Source organism: Crinia signifera, chromosome 5, assembly GCF_055691185.1.
Source record: "Crinia signifera chromosome 5, ASM5569118v1, whole genome shotgun sequence".
In the NCBI taxonomy this organism is placed as follows: domain Eukaryota; kingdom Metazoa; phylum Chordata; class Amphibia; order Anura; family Myobatrachidae; genus Crinia; species Crinia signifera.
Genome location: NC_139221.1, coordinates 170,608,035 through 170,631,624, shown reverse-complemented (window position 1 = coordinate 170,631,624; position 23,590 = coordinate 170,608,035). Strand labels below are relative to the sequence as shown.

General features: G+C 42.4%; 1 protein-coding gene across 3 annotated transcripts in view; it reads right to left on the bottom strand.

The window, feature by feature from the left end:
- Window positions 1-23,590, bottom strand: part of PTPN3 (protein tyrosine phosphatase non-receptor type 3) — a 524,536-nt gene that overhangs the window by 357,843 nt on the left and 143,103 nt on the right. For all 3 annotated transcript variants that reach the window (XM_083188292.1, XM_083188290.1, XM_083188291.1), the window contains exons 3-4: window positions 15,401-15,508; window positions 14,847-14,889 (exon numbers count right to left, since the gene is read on the bottom strand). In XM_083188292.1, coding sequence (XP_083044418.1) covers window positions 14,847-14,889; window positions 15,401-15,508 — 151 coding nt within the window. The remainder of the gene's footprint in view (window positions 1-14,846; window positions 14,890-15,400; window positions 15,509-23,590) is intronic.

Here is a 23,590-nt window from a genome sequence, read left to right as displayed (position 1 = left end):
TCCAGTGTGGTATAACTGTAGGTTCTGTCCCAGGGGAGTTTACTGATCCTCTCTAAATAAGTTTACAATTGATAAGGCTTCTCAGGAAAATATTATATATGTAGCTTATCCTGCTCCTTCAAATGGTGACATTCAGGTCAGTAATCAAATCAGATCTCAAGTGTCTGCATCAAATTATCTACTTACTGTATGACAAGCACTGCTCCTTTATATTAGAGATATATGCTGCAAGAATCTGGCACTCACCCAGCCTGTATCTTCTATATTGCTATTGTCAGAAAAGCTTGGATATTGCTGTAGAGGCAGAGACGGTCTGATCTATCTTCCTCCTGCAATATTTTTGGACTGCTGCCCACAGTAGTTTGGGTTTCACTTTGCCACCCGCTGTTAGGCCTTTATGGTCAGGTGCCAATGATGATCTCTCTCCGTGGTATATAAAGCCTCTAGAAAATGCCCACAGCTAAACAGTTTTCTAATTCTGCTGCTTCTTTGACAATATCTGCACCACAAATAGTCAGTCTGGTGCCTGGAATTTCCAATGCCTCATATCTCCCTACTGTCCTTTGTTCCACGGCTTCACTAGCGCGGGAAGGGGGGGCGAAACTCGCTAGGGAAGCAAGGCACCAGGAGACAGAGGCAGCTGATATGTGTGGTGTTTGGCGTCTCACCTCCGCCTCTATTACTCACTTCCTCTGTCCTCTCCTGTCTGCCTGTCCACAGCCTGAGCACTGCTGCTTCACACAGCTTTGTCAGTGCTTCCTGATGCGCCAGGAGCCACCGCCATCTCTCGTCTGTCTCGATGTTCGCAGACGGGGTGGCATGTGATGTCCTCAGTGGCTCCGGCAGAAGCTGTCAGCAGGCGCAGGTAACGGTAGGAGGCCACGAGGAAACTGTGACCGGCGTCCTATGCGCCTGTAGAATAGTAGGCAGGCAGCTTCTCAGACCGCTAAGCTGCAGTGGGAGTCCCAGAGTAGATGTGCTTGGGGGAGTATAGGCGAGTTACCTTTGCCGCTGAGCTGTGGTGCACGGCTGCGGCCAGGCAGAGGCGGCTCCTGTATCGAGAGGTATGGCAGACCAGCTGATAGTGAGAGGACCGGGACCACGGAGATTGCAAACGTGAGGCGGAAGTGACGTCGTTGACGCATTTCATTTCTATGGTGACCAGAAACTTTTTCAAGGCAGCAGCTGAGAAGCCACCCGCCTGCCTACTATTCTACAGGCGCATTCATCCCGGGACGCTCATTGCAATCCACAGAGTTGAGCAACAGATTTGTTGGGCTCTCCATCCTCCTACAGATGAAGCTTCCTTCAGTTTTGTAGGGGCTGGTGAAAGTATCGACAGCCCCCGCCAGCAGCTGGATCCCACCAGTGGCGCAAGCGCACGAGACGCTGCGCGCCCCGTGACAACGGAGTTTGCCCCAGGTCCCCGCTGCCTCCCCCGCCATTGCAGCGGGTCCCCCTTGCCGCCCCGACCCCTGCCTGTCTCCCTGAAGCGGAGACAGGCAGAGAGATGCTGCCCCAGCTGCTGTGATACTGGGATACTTTGGTAGAACATTGGTAAAACACTGCAGTTATGTTTAAAAGAAGCTGCCATTTCATAGGATGAAGAAGACAACCTGCCTCTGAAGAGAGTTTGTGCAGATAGAGATTGATTGCCTCTTTTTTGTGGATCCCAAACAAACCAATCATTTCAGCCACAACACTTACCAGCACCCTTTGACCTGGATCTTACTACACTGTGTATTCATTGGAACTTATTTTTTGGTAAAGCGACCCTGTAATTATAGCAGACAGGGCACCCCTGGAATTACAGTAGACATGGCACCCCCGTCTGGATTTATCTACAGAAGCAACACCGCACCTATATAAAGCAGCGCCACGGGACTTATGGCAGCACAAAACAACATAGCTGCACACAGTCACCCTGCAGCAGCACCCACCACACATCACCCTCCCTCAGCCAGACACAAATGCAAATGTCCATGCTGGAATGAAGATGGTGCTGATCAACGGAGACTTATATGGAATCCAAATATATCCGATAATCTGAGAGAGGAATGTCAACTTGGAGAAGAGGTTGAGATGGAGTATTCACCCTAAGCACCTAAACACATAAAGAAAGATTTGTAATACAGTATGTCCTCTTGTAGTAGAGTGAATTAAACAATATCAATCCTCATGATAGTCTTCATACACTTAATGCAGATAGTCAGTCATCAGTGGTCCTTAATTGGACATCAAGTGACATGCAGAAATATAGAGCTCCTCACACCACTAACACATTTTGATAAAAGGTTCTTGAGTCCAAAACATGTCAATGTGGGGGGTGTGAGTAGTCTACATAGACTTAAGCTTTGCTTTATATGTCTGTTTGTTTTTTATATATATATATATATATGTTTTTGCTTTTCATTCTTGTGGATATTTTTAAGATGTTTTTATTTTGATTAATGTTTTTGCTTTGTTTTTTTATGGATTTTTGCTCTGGTCTCCTTGCTGAGAATTCTTGTTGGAAAATAAATAGTAAAACAAGGTTTTTTTTTTAAATCATTTGGTTATCACGATCAGCTGGGATTAATTAAAGTAACCTTGATGTGATTAAAGATTGCTTAGAACATCACAGCACTATATTATGCAAAGATAACTTTATGGGAAGATAAATCAACCTTAACGTGTGAGTGCTGGGTACGCATCATGTTGTCTATGTAAAATATACCTTTATACAGTATATGTCGATCTCTGCATTGCAGTGTGAGTTTTGGTATGCTGACCATTAAAGATAAAGATACCTTTATGAGCTTTCTCCTCTCACTATTCCATGTAAGTGGGGTACACTGCATTTTGAAATCATCTACCATATAATAGAATAACATCCTATGCGGCTAAAGAAATTTACTACACATTGGCTGTGTCCTCTCTATGTTTTTTTCTGCATGTTATTTGATGTCCAATTGAGGACCACTGATGACTGACCATCTGCAATAAGTGTATGAAGATGATTACTAGGATTGACTACTACAAAGAGACGTATTACAATTCTTTCTCTGTGTGTGTTCATGTGCTTGGGGTGAATATTTCAATTCTGTGCACCTTTCAGGTGTCATCCGAAACAGTACCTCAAGAGGAATGACGTTTTGCCTCAATCTGTGATCAGAGTTTTGCGGGAAAACTTGAGCCGAACTCAGGGGGTCTCGGATCTTGGAGATACAAACCTGTCCATCACAACTTTAAATGAGGTCAAAGTTATAGACTAAACAGTATGTGACAAAAGTATTCAGACAGAGAAAACAAGTGTAGCAGCGCACAGCATTGAGAGTAAATGAAAAATAGTTTCAGATTGGATGATCTTAAATCCGATCTTATCAAAGCCACCTGGAGTGGCTAAACGCATCAGAAGGCTGTTTGGACAACCCCATGTGCATACCTATACCGGATAGAAGTCCAAACCAACCTCTGGGACCCTTCCAAAAATCCTTAAAGGAACTTCACCACTGGATACGGGTTTGCTCCTTTGTGGAGCTGGTGGTATGTCTGCACTCTAAGAGAATTTAAATGTATATGATCCGCAGATCAAATCCCCACATTGGATCGGTTCGCGGGGGTGCAGTTCCCAAACAGTGATAGTTAGGCAATAAACAGGAAGAAAAAAGGACTGTTGTTTAGGGAACGCACTTGGACAAAAAAAATAATCACATAAAATTTAACTTTTAATGAGTTATATTGTTAAAAGGTCCCATTATATAACATGGTGGGAAGCCGCAGTGAATTTAAAGAGGTTAAAATCATACGCACAAACATATACACACAGATGGTGTTTAGGTGATAAAGAATTGAGGAAAAAGTGATCCTAAAAAGATCTTGACTGGAGAATGTCAGTTTTATTTATTAAGCAGATTTTCAATGTGTGGAGAAAATAATTTATTTATTGTCTAGAGGATGTTGTTATTTTATAAATACCTCTGACAATAAAAATTCTTGTGTTTGGTACCCAAAATGTGTTTTTACTATTAGGTCACTGATACTTTGGTTGACTCTCAGCTAATCCGCTAAAGAGTCATGGGCACTTTAAATGCATGAGGCCCAGGGGTAGATGTATATTGGTCCCCTATGTTATGTTCAAAAAATATTCCCAGACAGACACAGTCACCTATAATTGGTACCGTGGTTGTCAGGTAGGTATTTAACAGATATGATGCAGACAGTTCCGGCTTTATACCTAATTAGATATTAGGTCAGCTGGGATACTGTCTGTTATTTACAAAAAGAGAGCATACCATTAAGTTGCTTCCTGATCAGTATTTTGTATTCAGGAAAAAGGATTGCTGATTGCTATGTTCAAATATTGGTAATTGAATACAGTCACCTAAATTGGGGACTGGGTGGTCTTAACAATTCTGGCAATAGTTGCCTCTATTGCTGCCACCTATCAATTATTATATGAGCAGATCTGGGAAAAACCTTGCTTAGTACAAGTTTGAATACTTTTGCAGGCAAGGGTGTCCTCTGCTGCTCATATCAGGAACATAGCATGAGAATCCTTAGTAATCAGTGTAACACATAGGGAAATTCTAAATAACTAAACACATTTGAAAGATATTTCTGCTAACTGACATTTCAGTCTAGATCTAACCAACACATGTTTTACTGCTCTACGCAGCTTTCTCAAGGCCAACCAGGGTGTCCTTTGCAGGAAATATTTATTGATATCAGGCCACCAATCAGATACGTTATTCTTGGTCATGTGGTATTGTATTACATCAGACCTTTGCATTCCCCTGATTGATATCACTGTTAGCCTATCTTAGGCTTTCTTTAGTGCAAGGGGGGGTGGTCATGTTCCTCTGAGTATCGCTGATTGTTCAGAGTGTATGTCATTCATTTGGGACTCGCTTTCCCATAATGCAGGGCAGCGCGTCACATGATCGACAGATTCTGCCCATAATCCTCTCTGTTGCGTCATGTGGTCACTGTTATTTGGGCTTGGTCACGTGGGCGGTCACCTGACCCCTTGTCTGTTTACATCAGGTGGTATGTGTGGACCTATTACTGGCCTTCCTTTACTCAAACCCGGAAGTGTGGAGCAAAACTGAGGGATAGCCCCGGCCCTGCATTGAGCATATCATATAACCTGTCTGATTATTTGACATTGGATTACTTTATCATTTGTTACGTTCAGATTTTCCTTTTAGGTACGTCATGTTCATATTTTATATATGAAGTCTGTTGTTTATTGTGAATTATTTCATATTAAAAACTTCCAATTTGGTGCAGTTGTTATTCATTATCCATATTTCGATTATAAATATAGTGGATTCTTATCATATCTATTTCTATGGATTTTTCAGTGTATTGGACCATATTTTCAGACAGATATATACTGGTTCATTCTATTTAAAACAGTCTTATAGTCATGAGGGATTGTGTGGTGGGATCAATTTTTTTTCCCCTGAATAAACTTTGGATATTTCAGACTCACTGGACCGTTTGAAGGATCATAGGGGTTGTTAAAAATCACAAACCAGAAAAAGAACTAATACCCTAGATTTCAGTACATCGGATATGGAATCCTCGGAGGGGGACACTTCAGAAACCTCATCTTTGAGGAAAAGTTACAAGAAGGTTTTTTTAGGCCAGGATCGGAGAGAACTAAACCTAGACCCCGGAGAAAGATCAGGAGGGGGAAGGGGAGATCGAAGAAGAAAAAGAGAAGCCCTGGATTGGAGAGGGGAACAGAGAGAGAGGAGGAGATTTCGAGAGTAAATAACATCATACATGGGAAGTCTGGGGAGGACAGTGATTCACTACGGATTATCAATCTGGCAAATAAGGAATTAACAACGGAACAGGAAAATATCCTGAGCAGAGGTCTGTCATTTTCATTAACATCTGACTTTGACAGATTTAATCTGGAAAAGGACCTACAGCTCTTCTCAAGAAAGATCCTACTTAAGAAATTTTTCAGCAAATCTAGCCAAGATAGACCGGAAAGATCTAATGACAATGAAAATAGTCTGGATAATCAAGATCTTGCCGCCCTACAGATTTTAGAAGAATTACAAAATGAAGAAAATGAAGAAACCTTTTCATCCTCAATACCCCCAGCACCCTATGATGCAACAAAAATCAGGAAAAAATCCCTCTTCTTCCCTGACAATCAAATATGCCCAGCAGTGCAAATATACCAAGAATTAGTATCCAAAGATCTTGACACTCTCCTTAAAACGAAGAAACATCATAAAGAGAATATAAATAAAAAGGAGAGACTGGCTCTGCAAGAAATATCCAAATGGGATGATGTTATAGTGAAACAGTCTGACAAAGGCTATATAGTATTATGGCCTAGGGAAATGTATATTGAAGAACTCAATAAACAATTAAGTGACACCAAATGTTACAAGAAATTGGTTTTCAATCCCAGCCATACTTTTACCGCACAATATAACATCATCATACAAACAGCCCGCAATAACAATGTCATCTGCAAGAAAGACTATGATTTCCTGAAAGTGGACAAACCTGTGACTCCTACTATGTATTTGCTCCCAAAGGTCCACAAAAATGAAAGAAAGCCCCCAGGCAGACCCATACTGTCAGGAATGGGAAGCCTGACAGAAAGGGCAAGTATATATGTGGACCAATATCTCAGAACACACGTAACTGCCCTACCATCCTACACACGTGACACCATGGACGTATTAAATAAACTCCAAAACATGACAGTCAATCCTGGAGTCTGGCTGGTGTCATGTGATGTAGAAAGCCTGTACACCAGCATAAACCATCAAAGAGGTGTACAGGCAACAAAGTTTTTTCTGGATAAGGGAGTGCACACTGACTTTAATGAATATTTATTAGAACTCCTGGAATTCATTCTGACCAGGAATTTTTTCGTGTGCAACGAATCCCACTCCCTCCAGGTACGAGGGACAGCTTGTGCCCCTAGCTATGCTAACCTCTACCTGGGGTGGTGGGAGAAGGAAATCATCTTCACAGAAACCATGGAAAAATATACTGATAATATTCTTATATACTTCAGATATATTGATGACATTCTGTTTTTGTGGGAAGGGGAGCAGAAGACCCTTAAAGAGTTTCTTCAGATCCTAAACACCAATGACATGGATCTGAAATTAACTTCAGAGATGAGCCAGAGAGAAATCAATTTCTTGGATCTGACCATCAGAATTGATGATGAAGGCACTGTATCAACCGATCTCTACCGAAAAAAGACCGCGACCAATAGTCTACTCCACTCTGACAGCTCACACCTACCCTCTACGGTCAGAGCAATACCCAAGGGTGAACTCATGAGAGTAAAAAGAAACTGCTCAAACCCTGATGTGTATCAAATCAGGGAAAAAGAAATGCAAGACCGGTTTAGGAAACGAGGATACAGTAATAGACTAATAGGACGTGCGACTAAAGAAGTAGAAGCAATCCCCAGAGAAAGTCTCCTCCAACCTAAACAAAGAAAAAAGAGGCAAGAAACTGTCAGATTTGTCGGGACATTCAATGCACACTGGAAGGAAATCAACAGCATCCTCCAGAAGCATTGGAATGTCCTGAGAATGGACCAAGATCTTCATGCTATTTTACCAACAAAAGTATCAACAAGTTGGAGAAGATCCAGAACAATAAAAGACAATCTAGTTCAGAGTCATCTCTCCAAACCCAATGATCCAAGAGCTTTCAAAAAAGGCTCTAGGAGTTGTGGACATTGTAAAGCGTGCAAATACATGGTCCCACGAGAATCCTTTGTAGATAAATACAACAAACAATGGAAAATTCAAAGCCTGATTACCTGCACAACGATCGGCACTGTATACCATCTCGAATGCCCATGTGGCATGATTTATGTGGGAAAGACGTCGAGACCTCTAAAAGTTCGTATTTTAGAACACGTAGGAACGATACGCAATGCACAGAGGGACTCACTGAGATTTAAAACACTAACCACAGTAGCGAAGCATTTTCTTAAATATCATAATGGAGATCCTGCTGGCTTGAAAGCATCTGGCATCAAGCATATCAAACTGGGAATACGAGGAGGAGATTTAGATAAAAAACTCCTCCAATTTGAGACCAAAATGATCTTCCTCTTGGATAGTCTCTTCCCGAAAGGACTAAATGAGGCCAATAGCTACACTTCATTTTTGTGAACATCAAGCCATTTGAGGGATACCTATGTTCCGTTGTTTTTCATTATATTCCAGAGATTAATAACCTCACAATCCTCTACTATCAGGCCAACCATGATTTTAATGAGGACATGTACTATGTCATATTAAAGGGAATTCCCTCTGTGATATACCTACAGCCAAGCAAAAATTGAATACAAAAATTTAATCCTGTCTTTGCGTCAATTATCAGTGACAAGGATGTCATATGTATATCTATTATTATCCTCTCCACCTTCAGACACCTTAGTTATCTCATTGGAGAGTTACTTGAAATATAGTAGGCCAATTATAATAGGCCCAATTCTGCTCTATACTCACGATCGATAGAAAGGATAAGCATAATAATATTCAACCTTACTTTCCAAAGCCCCTTCCTCTCTTTTCTGTGAAAATTCCCAGGTTTCGCCACCCCAGGCCCAATTGAACTACACAGGACCTCAACAACAGGCTCAGACACCTATGTTCTATTTGATAACAAGCCTAGATACCTAGATACTTACTTTCCTTTACTTCAGGCTCAGACACCCATGTTCAATTGATTACTGCATTTAATAATAAACCTAGATACGTACCTTCCTTCACCCTAGGCTCAAAGGAACCATACAGAACTTCAATATCAGATTCAGATACCTGTGTTCAATCTATACTGTATTTAACAACAAGTCTAGATACTTACCTTCAATTCTCACTACAAAAAAGATACTTACCGTTTAACATTGAAATTCATTAGAAATGATAAAATGATTCTTCCATACTAAACATAATATTATAGGAAATCGCTTCCTTTCTAGAAATCACATCAATTCAATGAAGAAAATCAAAGAATTATACCGTTTCCCTTTCCACACTTGTTTATATTTATTTTTGAGCACCAATTTTTAACACCTTGAGGACAGTGTTCCTCCATCATTCATCATCACCAGTTTGTCACAAATCACTTTATCCTCACATTATATCCAATAAATGGATTAACACATCCTTCCAAATATTTACTATATTTGGATTGAGACTTGCTCTGATCAACTATACCCTCAACACCATTTGGTCACAGTAATGTAGTGACCTATTGTATTTCATATTTTCACTTCCCTCATAACCCCACCTATATAGTAAATCACTATCTCCACTATCTCCTAAATTAATATGACACTAATATGTCCTAACAATTGACCTAATTATTTACACATAGGTATATATACACCTTCCATCCGTTTATCACGTAATAATCAATTCTTAATAACCCACATGACCCCCTAAACAGTCCAGTGAGAACTTGAATTAATATGATACTAATATGTCCCAATAAATTACCTATCTGCATTGATATATATATACCACTCATCTCATCCTATCATGCAATAATACATTTTTAACAACCCCTATGATCCTTCAAACGGTCCAGTGAGACTGAAATATCCAAAGTTTATTCAGGGGAAAAAAAATTGATCCCACCACACAATCCCTCATGACTATAAGACTGTTTTAAATAGAATGAACCAGTATATATCTGTCTGAAAATATGGTCCAATACACTGAAAAATCCATAGAAATAGATATGATAAGAATCCACTATATTTATAATCGAAATATGGATAATGAATAACAACTGCACCAAATTGGAAGTTTTTAATATGAAATAATTCACAATAAACAACAGACTTCATATATAAAATATGAACATGACGTACCTAAAAGGAAAATCTGAACGTAACAAATGATAAAGTAATCCAATGTCAAATAATCAGACAGGTTATATGATATGCTCAATGCAGGGCCGGGGCTATCCCTCAGTTTTGCTCCACACTTCCGGGTTTGAGTAAAGGAAGGCCAGTAATAGGTCCACACATACCACCTGATGTAAACAGACAAGGGGTCAGGTGACCGCCCACGTGACCAAGCCCAAATAACAGTGACCACATGACGCAACAGAGAGGATTATGGGCAGAATCTGTCGATCATGTGACGCGCTGCCCTGCATTATGGGAAAGCGAGTCCCAAATGAATGACATACACTCTGAGCAATCAGCGATACTCAGAGGAACATGACCACCCCCCCTTGCACTAAAGAAAGCCTAAGATAGGCTAACAGTGATATCAATCAGGGGAATGCAAAAGTCTGATGTAATACAATACCACATGACCAAGAATAACGTATCTGATTGGTGGCCTGATATCAATAAATATTTCCTGCAAAGGACACCCTGGTTGGCCTTGAGAAAGCTGCGTAGAGCAGTAAAACATGTGTTGGTTAGATCTAGACTGAAATGTCAGTTAGCAGAAATATCTTTCAAATGTGTTTAGTTATTTAGAATTTCCCTATGTGTTACACTGATTACTAAGGATTCTCATGCTATGTTCCTGATATGAGCAGCAGAGGGCACCCTTGCCTGCAAAAGTATTCAAACTTGTACTAAGCAAGGTTTTTCCCAGATCTTCTCATATAATAATTGATAGGTGGCAGCAATAGAGGCAACTATTGCCAGAATTGTTAAGACCACCCAGTCCCCAATTTAGGTGACTGTATTCAATTACCAATATTTGAACATAGCAATCAGCAATCCTTTTTCCTGAATACAAAATACTGATCAGGAAGCAACTTAATGGTATGCTCTCTTTTTGTAAATAACAGACAGTATCCCAGCTGACCTAATATCTAATTAGGTATAAAGCCGGAACTGTCTGCATCATATCTGTTAAATACCTACCTGACAACCACGGTACCAATTATAGGTGACTGTGTCTGTCTGGGAATATTTTTTGAACATAACATAGGGGACCAATATACATCTAGCCTTGGGCCTCATGCATTTAAAGTGCCCATGACTCTTTAGCGGATTAGCTGAGAGTCAACCAAAGTATCAGTGACCTAATAGTAAAAACACATTTTGGGTACCAAACACAAGAATTTTTATTGTCAGAGGTATTTATAAAATAACAACATCCTCTAGACAATAAATAAATTATTTTCTCCACACATTGAAAATCTGCTTAATAAATAAAACTGACATTCTCCAGTCAAGATCTTTTTAGGATCACTTTTTCCTCAATTCTTTATCACCTAAACACCATCTGTGTGTATATGTTTGTGCGTATGATTTTAACCTCTTTAAATTCACTGCGGCTTCCCACCATGTTATATAATGGGACCTTTTAACAATATAACTCATTAAAAGTTAAATTTTATGTGATTATTTTTTTTGTCCAAGTGCGTTCCCTAAACAACAGTCCTTTTTTCTTCCTGTTTATTGAGGAACTTCACCACTGCAATACAACTACTGCAGCTGATACCTGCTAAACAATTAAGGACTGTTGGAGGACTCCTGTACCCTCAAAAAGGGTGGTAACTATCTATAACCAAAAATATCTTCTTCCCAGAGGTATAATAGGAACGGACTCTCCGGTGATCCTTGACACACCTTGGGGTGTTCATGTATGTTTTATTATTATTATTTTTATGATATATGCATCTTTTAAATTATATTAAGTGTAATAAATTTATCGGATTTAAGATCATCCAATCTGAAACTATTTTTCATTTACTCTCAAAGCTGTGCGATGCTACACTCGTTTTCTCTGTATTTTTCTCTACGGGACTAACTACCCCTAATAACAAGCAGTTGCAGAAAATTGCACTCTTGGTGAGCGCCCCCCAGCTCTGTCACTCAGGGCCAGTTCTAAATAAAAGTATTCAGACGCCTGACCATTACACCAACAGGGACTGTAATGACAGTGTATTAATTTACATATCATTTTAATATAGCGTTGATTCCCTTTTTGTGGCTCTAATAGTTTCCATTCTTTTCAAAGGCTTTCCACAAGATTCTACAGTGTTTCTGTGGAAATTTGTGCCTATTCATTCTGTAGAGCTTTTATAAAGTAAGACAATGATATTAGATGGGAAGGCCTGGCTTGCAATCTCTGTTCTAGTTCATCCTAAAGGAGCTTGATAGGAGTGTGGTGAGGGCTTTGTGTGAAAGAGTCAAGTTCCTCCACACCAAACTCATCAAACCAAGTCAACATAGTTTTTGCTTTGTGCACTGGGGCACAGTCATAGAATAGAAAAGTGCTTTCTAGAAGTATAGCATTGTTCAAAATGTCTAGGCATGCTGGAGCATTAAGAATGCCCATCACTGGAGATAAGGGGCATAGTCAAAACCCTGAAAAACCACCCCATGCCACTCTTCATCCTTCAAACTTAACAGTTGGAATAATGCAGTCAATCATATAACATTGCCCCAGCATCTGCCAAACCCAATCTAACCCACCTGACTGCCAAACACAGAAGCATGATTCATCAATCCACAGAACATATTTCCACTGCTCCACAGTTCAGTGTCAGTGTGCATTACACCACTCAATCCGAAGCCTGGCATTGGAATTGATGAGAGGCTGGCATGCAGCTGCTCCACCATGGAAACTTAGGGGAAGATTTATTAAGCTCGGTAAAGTGATAAAGTGTCTGGTTTTTATCACCGGCCAATCAGCTCTTAACTGTGAAGTTACAGGCTTGGTTTGAAAAATGACAGATAGGGGCTGATTGGCCAGTGAGAAAAAACAGAGACTTTATCACTTCACCGAGCTTTATAAATCTACCCCTCATTCCATTAAAGTCCTGCCACACAGTTTTTGTGTTTACATTAATGCCATTGGCATTTCAAGATTTGACATGGTCTTCAACTTTGTGGATGAGTTCTTGTTGCTCCTAAACACTTCCACTTTCAAATACTGGGGCAGATGTATTAAGCCTTAACAAGAGATAAATCCAAGGGTGATAAGGAGAGATAAACGTCCAGCCAATCACCTGCAAACTGCCATGTTACAGGCTGTGTTTGAAAAAAGTCATTAAGGAGCTGATTGGCTGGACGTTTCTCTCTTTCTCTCTCTTTATCACCCTTGCATTTATCTCTTGTTAAGGCTTAATACATCTGCCCCAATATTACTTATTGTAAATGACTACTATAAAAGTCAGTTGAGAGTATGACATGGGCATTTAACATGGGTTGGGATCATATGGTCTACAGCACGGGTGTCAAACACAAGGCCCGCGGGCCAAATCCGGCCCACCAGACCTCGTCATGTGGCCCGCGCGAGGAGATAGCACGCAGGGGCAGTGTGTCTAAAACAGGAGTGCTGCGGGCCGCGTCCACGTCCGCGGCCGCCTTACCTGTTCCTCCACTGTCGGCGGCCATGTTCCTGTAGGCACATATGTATGCGGCTACAGAAACATGGCCGCCGGCCTCCACGGCTACGTGGAGGAGGGCCCGGGCGCCTGTTGCCTCTGATGCCCAGCAGTGACAGACACTGGGTGGGGACGTCATGACGATGACGCCGCCCGCCCATGCATCTGTAGAGAAGTAGGAGCAGGCAGGGTAGCTGGAACGGGAGTCGGGGACAGTGTGGCCGCAGCAAGCAGTGAAGAAAAGCTGGAAGCCGCAGCAGCTGCAGGACAGACGGAGAAACAGTAAGTGAGGATGAGGATCACACTCGCAATAAAAATATATATCTGCTGTTTCCTGAGGTGTCCCCGTGTATAATAATAATAATGCCATGACACCACAGGCTGCTCCTCCTGTATAATCATTTATGTGTCATGGCATTACTTTTATTATATTATACAGGGGGAGCAGTCTGTGGTGTCAGGGGGACCTACAGATACAACCGGCCCTTTGAGGGTGACCAAACTGCTGATGCGGCCCCCGATGAATTTGAGTTTGACTCCCCTGGTCTACAGCATGATGGTCGACAGTCATTAGGTCGACATGGGCCTAGGTCGACATGGTTCTAGGTCGAAAGGTCATTAGTTCGACAGGTCATTAGTTCGACAATGTCTATGTCGACAGGGAAAAGATCAACATGGGGTTTTTCACTGTTTTTTACCTGAATGTCATGGACACCATTTAAAGTGCACCACATCCCCTCGCATCGCTCGCTGCGCTTGCGATGCATCGGGCATGGTGCCTCGCTGCGCTCGGCACACTATTTTATTCTCCCATCACACCCTAGTGGATGGTAGGGCATGAAATAACGCCTGTCGGCAAATGTCAGCTCAAAAAACAGTGGAAAACCCCATGTTGACATTTTGACTGTCGAATTTATGACCTGTCGAACTAATGACCTGTCGATCTAGAACAATGTCGACCTTTTCCTATGTCGACCTAGACCCATGTCGAATTTTACCATGTCGACCTAATGACTGTCTACCATAATGCTGTAGACCAAATGACCGCATCCCTTTAACATGTGACCCTACAGCGTTTCTGTAACTGTACAAGCCAGCATGCAATGCCACAGTTTCATGTGTAGTTTCATGGCAGCAGGATACTGGAGGGCTGCATGCTAAAAACATTTTCTATAACCTGTATTTTAAGGTGTTGTTAGGGCTAGATCGATATAAAAGTTTATCTAGCCATTAAATTTAAGCTTAGTATACATTGAAACGATGACATATCCAATAGACTCTCCCCAATATTGCAAAGCTTCAAATGGGCACTGAAAACCCACCTATTCATCAAAGCATACCCTTCCACTGCATGATCTAGTCCTAAAACTGCTCCTCCAACCACATACACACTTCCCGATATGCACCAATGTGTACACAGCTTTAAAATTAGACAAAGAGGTTCAGCAAATAATACTTTTAATATTGTAGAGCTCTGTCAGATATACCTTTCAGTTGTTTTCGAATTGGTTTGCTGGATTCAAGCCATCTCTGCAACATAAAACACAGTCAAATCATTACAGGTTTATATTAGTAATGAACACATATGCATTTATTAATAAGTTATAGACAATGCACAGTAAAGGTGTAGGTAAAAAGTATGATGGTGCTAATAGGTTATCAATTTTACAAAATTGGGTACTGCTTAATGACAGATCAAAATCCAAGGAATTTTTTGTAGAAAGAGAGCACAATGTGAGTCATCCAATGGCCTCCATAAGTGGGCAGCTAACTAACCTACTTTTTAATAGAACACAGCCAGTTAGAGGCTGATTGAGTTAGAGAACATCTCCCTATAAGCATTAACCATAAAGTTAAAAACCTCACGGGGCAATGCATCGGTATCACAAGCCCCTTAACACTCCAATTTTGGCTAATTTTCTTTACGAGTTTTTACTATTGAGTCAAAATCATAAGGAAAGTTAAGCAAACATTGCACTGTGTGTATGCCCCATTAAAGTTAACTAAAATAAATTTAACATTTATACTTAAAATCACTCACATGCAAATCTATTGAATCTTCATTTTGCTGTAATCCAAAATATTCCCTCTCTTTTAAACTCAAGTGATCGAAGACCAAGTCCAGCAGCGTTTGGCCAGTGTCTTGTTTCTAGGAACAAAATAAAGTTGGTTATTTTTGAGAAAAGTTTATAAGTAATAATTTGTACAAGGAAAACACACATCAATCAGTTTACATTAGACGGAGGATTCTTAGGTAAAGTGTTTGAGTGCCACAGCAACTGAGCAAGGATATAAAAATATTGCCATTGTTAGCATTACTTGGCAGACTGCAAACCCCAATATTTTTCCCAGATTTAGCTACTTTCAGATGGTGTTAGCTGCAAACCTATGAAAGTGGGATCTCCCTTCCCAGCAGCCTCCATGCTCCTCCCTTGTTTGGCATAGAACAGGGCACATCCATGGTCTCATGGGTGCGCATGCAAGAGGATTAAAAAGCTATGTCTGTTACTTTGCTGCAAAGTTATCCACCATTTCATGAAAATAAAAAACTATCACTCCCTGTTAAGGCAAAGTTTTTAATAACTAGCCCTGGAAATTCAATCCTAATTCGCCACAATATGGAATGAAATTTTATTGAATCCAATTGCCAATGAAAAATATAATATTGTGATTAATATATATGGAAATTAAAGTTTTCTGCAATGGGGTTGTCTTATATTTAGTATATGTGTTAATCACAGTACTTAGTAATCACAAAACTACAGTATTATGGAAAGTCTAATGTGCAGTTTAATTCTAATATCATACCAGATTAGTTTAATTCTAATATCTTACAAATTATCTGGTGTACAGCATTGTAAACATAAATTAAAAATGCTGATTTAATATGTTCTATTCGTCATTTGATATATACTACAGATGGTGTAATGGTTAGCCAGGGGCGGATTGGGACTCCGGGATACCGGGTCATTTCCCGGTGGGCTGGTCCAAGCCTCTTCTGCGCGGCCTGCTTGTACTGCCTGCAGGGCAGGCTGAGGCTGGCCAGCAGCCGTGCTTCCGGGTTTTGCGTTCCGCTGCTATGGGCAAAGCAGAAGCTGTGTCCCCTAATCTTGCTGGCAGGGCATGACCAATGGCCATTGTGGCGAGCTATCAGCTTCCCTGCTCAGTCTATGATGCAGCGTCCCCCAGCCAGGAGCCGGGACCTGCAGCAGCATTTCAGAGGTTGTAGAGGTAGCAGTTTCCAGCAGAAGCTCCGCCCACTTCCTCTATGCTCTAGTAAACTCCGGAGGGCATATTGCTCTCATCTTCAGCTTGTGGTCTGTAAGTGTGATTCCTATGTGTGTATTGTGTATGTTTGTATGTAGTCATGCATGTATTTTCTTTGTGTGTGTATTTGAATGCTGTGTTTGTATGTATGCAGTGTGTTTTATGCTATATGTTGTGTATATGAAAGTATGCTGTGTGTGTGTATGTATGCTGTGTGTTTATGTATTGTGTATTTTATGTAGTTTGTGTGCATGATTGTGTGCTGCCTGTGTGCATGTTTGTGTGCTGCCTGTGTGCATGTTTGTGTGCTGCCAGTGTGCATGTATGTGTGCTGCCAGTGTGCATGTATGTGTGCTGCCAGTGTGCATGTATGTGTGCTGCCAGTGTGCATGTATGTGTGCTGCCAGTGTGCATGCATGTGTGCTGCCAGTATGTATGTTTGTATGTATGTGTGTATGTGTGTTGTCAGTGTGTATGTATGTATGTATGTATGTATGTATGTGTGCTGTCATTAGGGTTGCCACCTCTCCCGGATTTCCAGTATTCTCCCGTTTTGGGTGGCAACCCTCAAGGAGGCTTTTCCAGTCTCGGAAAAATCTCATACGTCATACTGTACATGTTTTATCCAGAGTACATGGATTTAGTCAGCGAGTGCATGTCTACATACTATTATGTAGTTTTTTTATGTCCCAGAAAGTCACTGGCAAGATGGCGGGGGGCACGGGCTCCGGAGGAGTCACAGCCCTCATTCTGCGCAGCCTGTCTACGTCACTGCCCAGCCCCGGGATCTGCCTGGTGGGCGGCACTCACCCACAGACTGCAGGCAGCGGGATTAATAGCTGCGATGTCCCCAGCACTGAGGACGCGGGAATGGCAGGAGGCTCCCTGGAGGATAGAACGCAGCACTGGTAACACACAGCCGGGGGGACCTGATGCGGTGTTCTGGTATACTGTACTGTAGTGTTCAGGGGGCAGCTGAGCATCACTTTTGCAGCACAGTTCCTGTACCTGCTAAGCTGCAATGCATGATCTCCTGTCCCTGCATGCAGCTTTACCAAATCCATTGACCTCTTATGCACTATATGTCCCCTGGGTCTTCCCATTGATATGACTTATATGGACTTTGCTCAGTGTATTAGAACTCTGTTACTACATTCACTGTGTCACTACACTCACTGCACAATTAAGGGAGGATGAAGGCACTTACTGATACACAGAGATTATTTACACCGCTTGTAGATGACTGTATGAGTGGGCAGAATTCCATTTAGTAATGAAGGAGTCACATCTGTCACATAAACATCTGTAAGAAGTTACGTCTATGTCACGTGTAATGGGGCCCAGACATCGCCAGAAAAAATACAAAGCGATTTCCCCCCCCCCCCCCCCTCACACACACACACACCAATTTAATGGTCTTCCAATCCATCGCTGATACTTCCAGCGGTTGACAGATCATTTTCATACAAAGATAATTTGCAGTGTATATAGATATCTATCTATCTATATATATATGTGTGTATGTAGATGTACTCCAGCACACTAGGGTCCCCCAGGACTAATTCGCCCACTTTTTAAATAGACCACTCCCATTTTATGAGGCCACACCCATTTTTCCAGGAGCGCGCGTGCCTGAGGCGCTTGCATTAGTATAAGGGATCGAAATCTCCAAGAATCGTTGATGAGTGAGGTGGCAACCCTAGCTGTCAGTGTGTATGTATGTGTGCTGCCAGTGCAGTGGAGGTCTGTCAGTTTTCAAGCATTGCTTTTTATTTTCTACTGCAAGAGCTCCACCACCTTGAGGAGCATGGAGGCATCTTCTCCCCGTAGACAGAACCAACAGCACATCACCGCCAGCTACAGGGACACTGTACATTCCCAGGGACCATCACGGGAACTCACGCCTCAGACTACTGCCTCCTCTGAACACAGGCCACAAGCTACAGTTAAGGTGAGTGGTGGTGGGGGTGATGGCTATGCTGCTGGGAAGCATCCCTGCACTGTGGCCTCAGCAGGGAGGGTGATTAAGAGGTGACTGGCTGTCCAGGGAGACATTACCTGTGACTGCACCGGGGAGCAGGGAAGAAAGAGTACAAGAGGCAGGCTGAACTACAGGGGGTAGAGGGAGAGGAGGCTGGGTCTACAGCTAACCCTAACCCTCCCCTGCTATAATCTAAACCCCAGCTATCTCCCTCTCACAGCCTAACTCTCGCCTAACCCAAACCTTGCCCTCCCATAGCCTAATCCAGACTTCCCCCTCCACTGCCTAACCCTCCCATAGAGTAGCCCAAACCCTCCCTTCCCACAGTCTATCCCTCCCCTTCAGCAGCCTAATCCTAACCTCCTGTCCAGCAGCCTAACTCCCTCCCACACCCTAACCTTCCCCTCCAGTAGCTTAGCCCTAACCCTCCCCTCCAGTAGTTTAGCCCTAACCCTCCCCTCTCGTAGCCTAACCTTACCATCACCTCACATAGCCTAATCCTAACTGTCCCCTCCGGCAGCCTACACCTATCCATCCCTTCCTGCAGCTAAACCTTCCTCTCCCGCAGCCTAACCTTCCCATCACCTCCTATAGCCTAATCCTAACTGCCAGCCTTACCCTAACCCTCTCCTGTTTTTGCTTAATATCAGCTTCCCTTCCATAAACCTAACCTACACTTAAACCTAATCTCCCCTTCCACAGCCTAAACCCTAACATCCCCTCTAAAACTAACCTTCATCAACTTTAGGTTGACACTGTATTCACAGCATGGGTCAGGGATGTAGTGTATGGTATAGAAGGATCAGAGATGTCTTGGTGGGTATAGAGGGGTCAGTAGTGTAGTGTAGGGTATAGAGAGGTCAGGGATGTAGTGTATGGTATAGAGGGGTTAGTGAAGTAGTGGTGGGTAAAGAGGGGTCAGCGACGTAGTGGTGGGTATACAGGGGTCAGTAGTATAGTGGTGGGTAAAGAGAGGTCCGTAATGTAGTGGTGGATATAGAGTGGTCAGTAGTATAGTGGTGGGTATAGAAGGGTCAGTAGGGTATAAAGGGGTCAGTAGTGTAGTGGTTGGTATAGAGGGGTCAGTAATGTAGTAAATGGTATAGGGAGGTCAGTAATGTAGTGGTAGGTATAGAGGTGTCAGTAATGTAGTGATGGATATAGAGGGGTCAGTAATGTAGTGGCAGGTACTGTATAAAGGTGTCAGTAATGTAGTGATGGATATAGAGGGGTCAGTAATGTAGTGGCGGGTATAGAGGGGTCAGTAATGTAGTGGTGGATATAGAGGGGTCAGTAATGTAGTGGTGGGTATACGGGGTTCAGTAATGTAGTAAATGGTATAGGGTGGTCAGTAATGTAGTGATGGATATAGAGGGGTCAGTAATGTAGTGGTGGGTATAGAGGGGTCAGTAGTGTAGTGGTGGGTATAAAGAGGTCAGTAATGTAGTAAATGGTATAGGGTGGTCAGTAATGTAGTGATGGATATAGAGGGGTCAGTAATGTAGTGGTGGGTATAGAGGGGTCAGTAGTGTAGTGGTGGGTATAAAGAGGTCAGTAATGAAGTAAATGGTATAGGGAGGTCAGTAATGTAGTGATGGGTATAGTGGGGTCAGTAATGTAGTGGTGGGTATAGGGAGGTCAGTAATGTAGTGGCGGGTATAGAGGGGTCAGTAATGAAGTGGTGGGTATAGAGGGGTCAGTAATGTAGTCGTGGGTATAGAGGGGTCAGAAGTATAGTGGTGGGTATAGAAGGGTCAGTAGTGTAGTGGTGGGTATAGAGGGGTCAGTGATGTAAGGATGGGTATAGAGGGGTCAGTAATGTAGTGGTGGATATAAAGGGGTCAGTAATGTAGTGGTGGGTATACGGGGTTCAGTAATGTAGTAAATGGTATAGGGACGTCAGTAATGTAGTGATGGATATAGAGGGGTCAGTAATGTAGTGATGGATATAGAGGGGTCAGTAATGTAGTGGTGGGTATAGAGGGGTCAGTAATGTAGTAAATGGTATAGGGAGGTCAGTAATGTAGTGATGGTTATAGTGGGGTCAGTAATGTAGTGGTGGGTATAGGGAGGTCAGTAATGTAGTGGCGGGTATAGAGGGGTCAGTAATGAAGTGGCGGGTATAGAGGGGTCAGTAATGTAGTCGTGTGTATAGAGGGGTCAGTAGTATAGTGGTGGGTATAGAAGGGTCAGTAGTGTAGTGGTGGGTATAGAGGGGTCAGCAGTGTAGTGGTGGGTATAGAGGGGTCAGTAATGTAGTGATAGCTATAGGGGGGTCAGTAATTCAGTGACGGGAATAGAGGGGTCAGTGATGTAGTGATGGGTATAGAGGGGTCAGTAATGTAGTGGTGGATATAAAGGGGTCAGTAATGCAGTGATGGGTATAGAGGGGTCAGTGATGTAGTGGTGGGTAGAGAGGTGTCAGTAATGTAGTGGTGGATATAGGGGGGTCAGTAATGCAGTGATGGGTATAGAGGGGTCAGTGATGTAGTGGTGGGTATAGAGGTGTGAGTAATGTAGTGGTGGGTATAGAGGAGTCAGTAGTGTAGTGGTGGGTATAGAGGGGTCAGTAGTGTAGTGATGGGTATAGAGGGGTCAGTAGTGTAGTGGTGGGTATAGAAGGGTCAGTAGTGTAGTGGTGGGTATAAAGAGGTCAGTAATGTAGTGGTGGGTATAGCGCGGACAGTAATGTAGTGGTGGGTATATAGAGGTCTGACTCGGACACAAAAAAGTGCAGATGCAAATGCAGCAAAGATGCAAGGAAGGCCGCAGTTGTGTCCAACTCAAAAACAGGCATAATGAGGAGTAATTCCCCCCCCCCTCAACAGACTCCACCCACTCAAAAGACCCCGCCCCTATTAGGGCTGCTACCATACTTTTCCCGGGCTGCTTTTAAATCCCAATCCGCCCCTGTGTTTAGCATTACTGCCTCACAGCACTGAGGTCCTGGGATCGACTCCCACCATGGCTCTATCTGCGGAGTTTGTATATTCTCCCCGTACTTGTGTGGGTTTCCTCCGGGTGCTCCGGTTTCCTCCCAAAATCCAAAAATATACTGGTAGGTTAATTGGCTCCTAACAAAAATTAACTGTAGAATGTCGGTGTGTTCATGTGGTAGGGAACATAGATTGGAAGCTCCACTGGGGCAGGAACTGAATGTTCAACTGTTCTCTGTAAAGCGCTGCAGAATATGATTGCGCTATATAAGAAAATGTAAATAAATAAATAAATTATATATATATATATTCAAAAAAGAAATGGAAAAAGCGCACCAGTGAGTCATAGAGAGAACAATTCTTTACTTGAAGTAAATGCTCACATACATCAGGTTAAGGGATAAACAGCTTGCTAGCACAAACGGGGTGATGATAGCACACGGATCACTGATAGTACATCCAAACGAGCTAGCATAGTTAGCGCAGTCAGCGTCCCTGTCAGAATTAGTCCATTGACGAAACGCGTTGGGCGTGGCTAACGGAGAGGACGGAGTGACGCCCTAGTGTTCTGGGAGATTGAAGCGGCGGAAGAAGGACTGAAGTGCGGCATCGGGCGCTGGACGTTCGTTTGGATGTACTATCAGTGATCCGTGTGCTATCATCACCCCTTTTGTGCTGGCAAGCTGTTTATCCCTTAACCTGATGTATGTGAGCATTTATTTCAAGTAAAGAATTGTTATCTCTATGACTCACTGGTGCGCTCTTTCTATTTCTTTTTTGAGTTTCTGTGACGGGGACCTGGGTCCGGTCCTTTGTAAGAGCTGCACACATCGAGGTTGTGGACTACCAATTGAGAAGTACCTTTGCGCCTGGGTATTATCCTCTGTGTATATATATATATATATATATATATATATATATATATATATATATATATATATATGGAAGAAAAGATGGGTGGATATACGGCGCAGGGTAAGGCTAAAGACCACACCAGCAATAGGAAAATCAGCCAATAGATTTGATAGTTGTAGCTGATGACACTTGATCCATAAATTGGATGCAGCCACCTCCAATACTCCCAGGACTCACGGGAGAAGCAAAGGTAATCTGTTAAAATAAAGAACAGGAGGGGCGCTCCATAGTGTATCACACAGACGTTTTAATAGTAAAAATACATCCAGGTTAGGCAACAAATGGACTCGTACCAAGAAGAACACTGCTGTGGGCTGGGTACCACAAGATTCAATACATGAAATGCCAGGCAACCTCCTACCGCTGATCCGGGGCTCTGCTGGAGACCACGACCTCCCGCTGGGACAAGCAGCGTGCCGGGACAACCACACAGGAACAGACGCGGTGGGGGAGCTGTACAGGGTAAGAGATGTCGTCACAAGCCCCGCCCTATTTGTTAACGCGTTTCGTAATGCAACTTCGTCAAAGGGCGTGGCTTGTGACTGACAGCTCTCCGTATTTAACACACTGATCCACCAATCAGGGCGCAAAGGCGCTACTACGCACCTGTTAAGTGTACAATCAGTGCGGCTGTCTAAGGCAAGCCCGCAGTGATAGTTCCACATGGAACCCTATATGGATAGTTAAAAAAAAATTTTAAACTTTAAACAAACATAAGTTTTTTCAAAAAAGTATATAACTGTCCCGTAGGACCAAGTAGATATATGGAAATGCGCAAATAAACAATTATATTGAAGCGCTAACAATTTAACTGTGTGCGCCTCCATGTAGCTATAAGGAGTGCAACAGGTGATGTTATTAGCCATTGAACCAATTATTTATAGCCAGTCGCACACTGGGTGGATTATTGAGCTATGCAGGCAGTGCAAACACAGTGAACATGTCACAGATTATATCTACAGCGCTGACATGTACCCGACCGGTACCACAGATAACAATTTCATATAAAATAAGACAGAATTTATACAAAAAAGAAAATATAAAAAGCAGCAGTATATAAAACTATTTTCAAAAAATGACATACACCACAATTAAAAAATATATATCATAAGATAAAAATATTAGCAGCAAT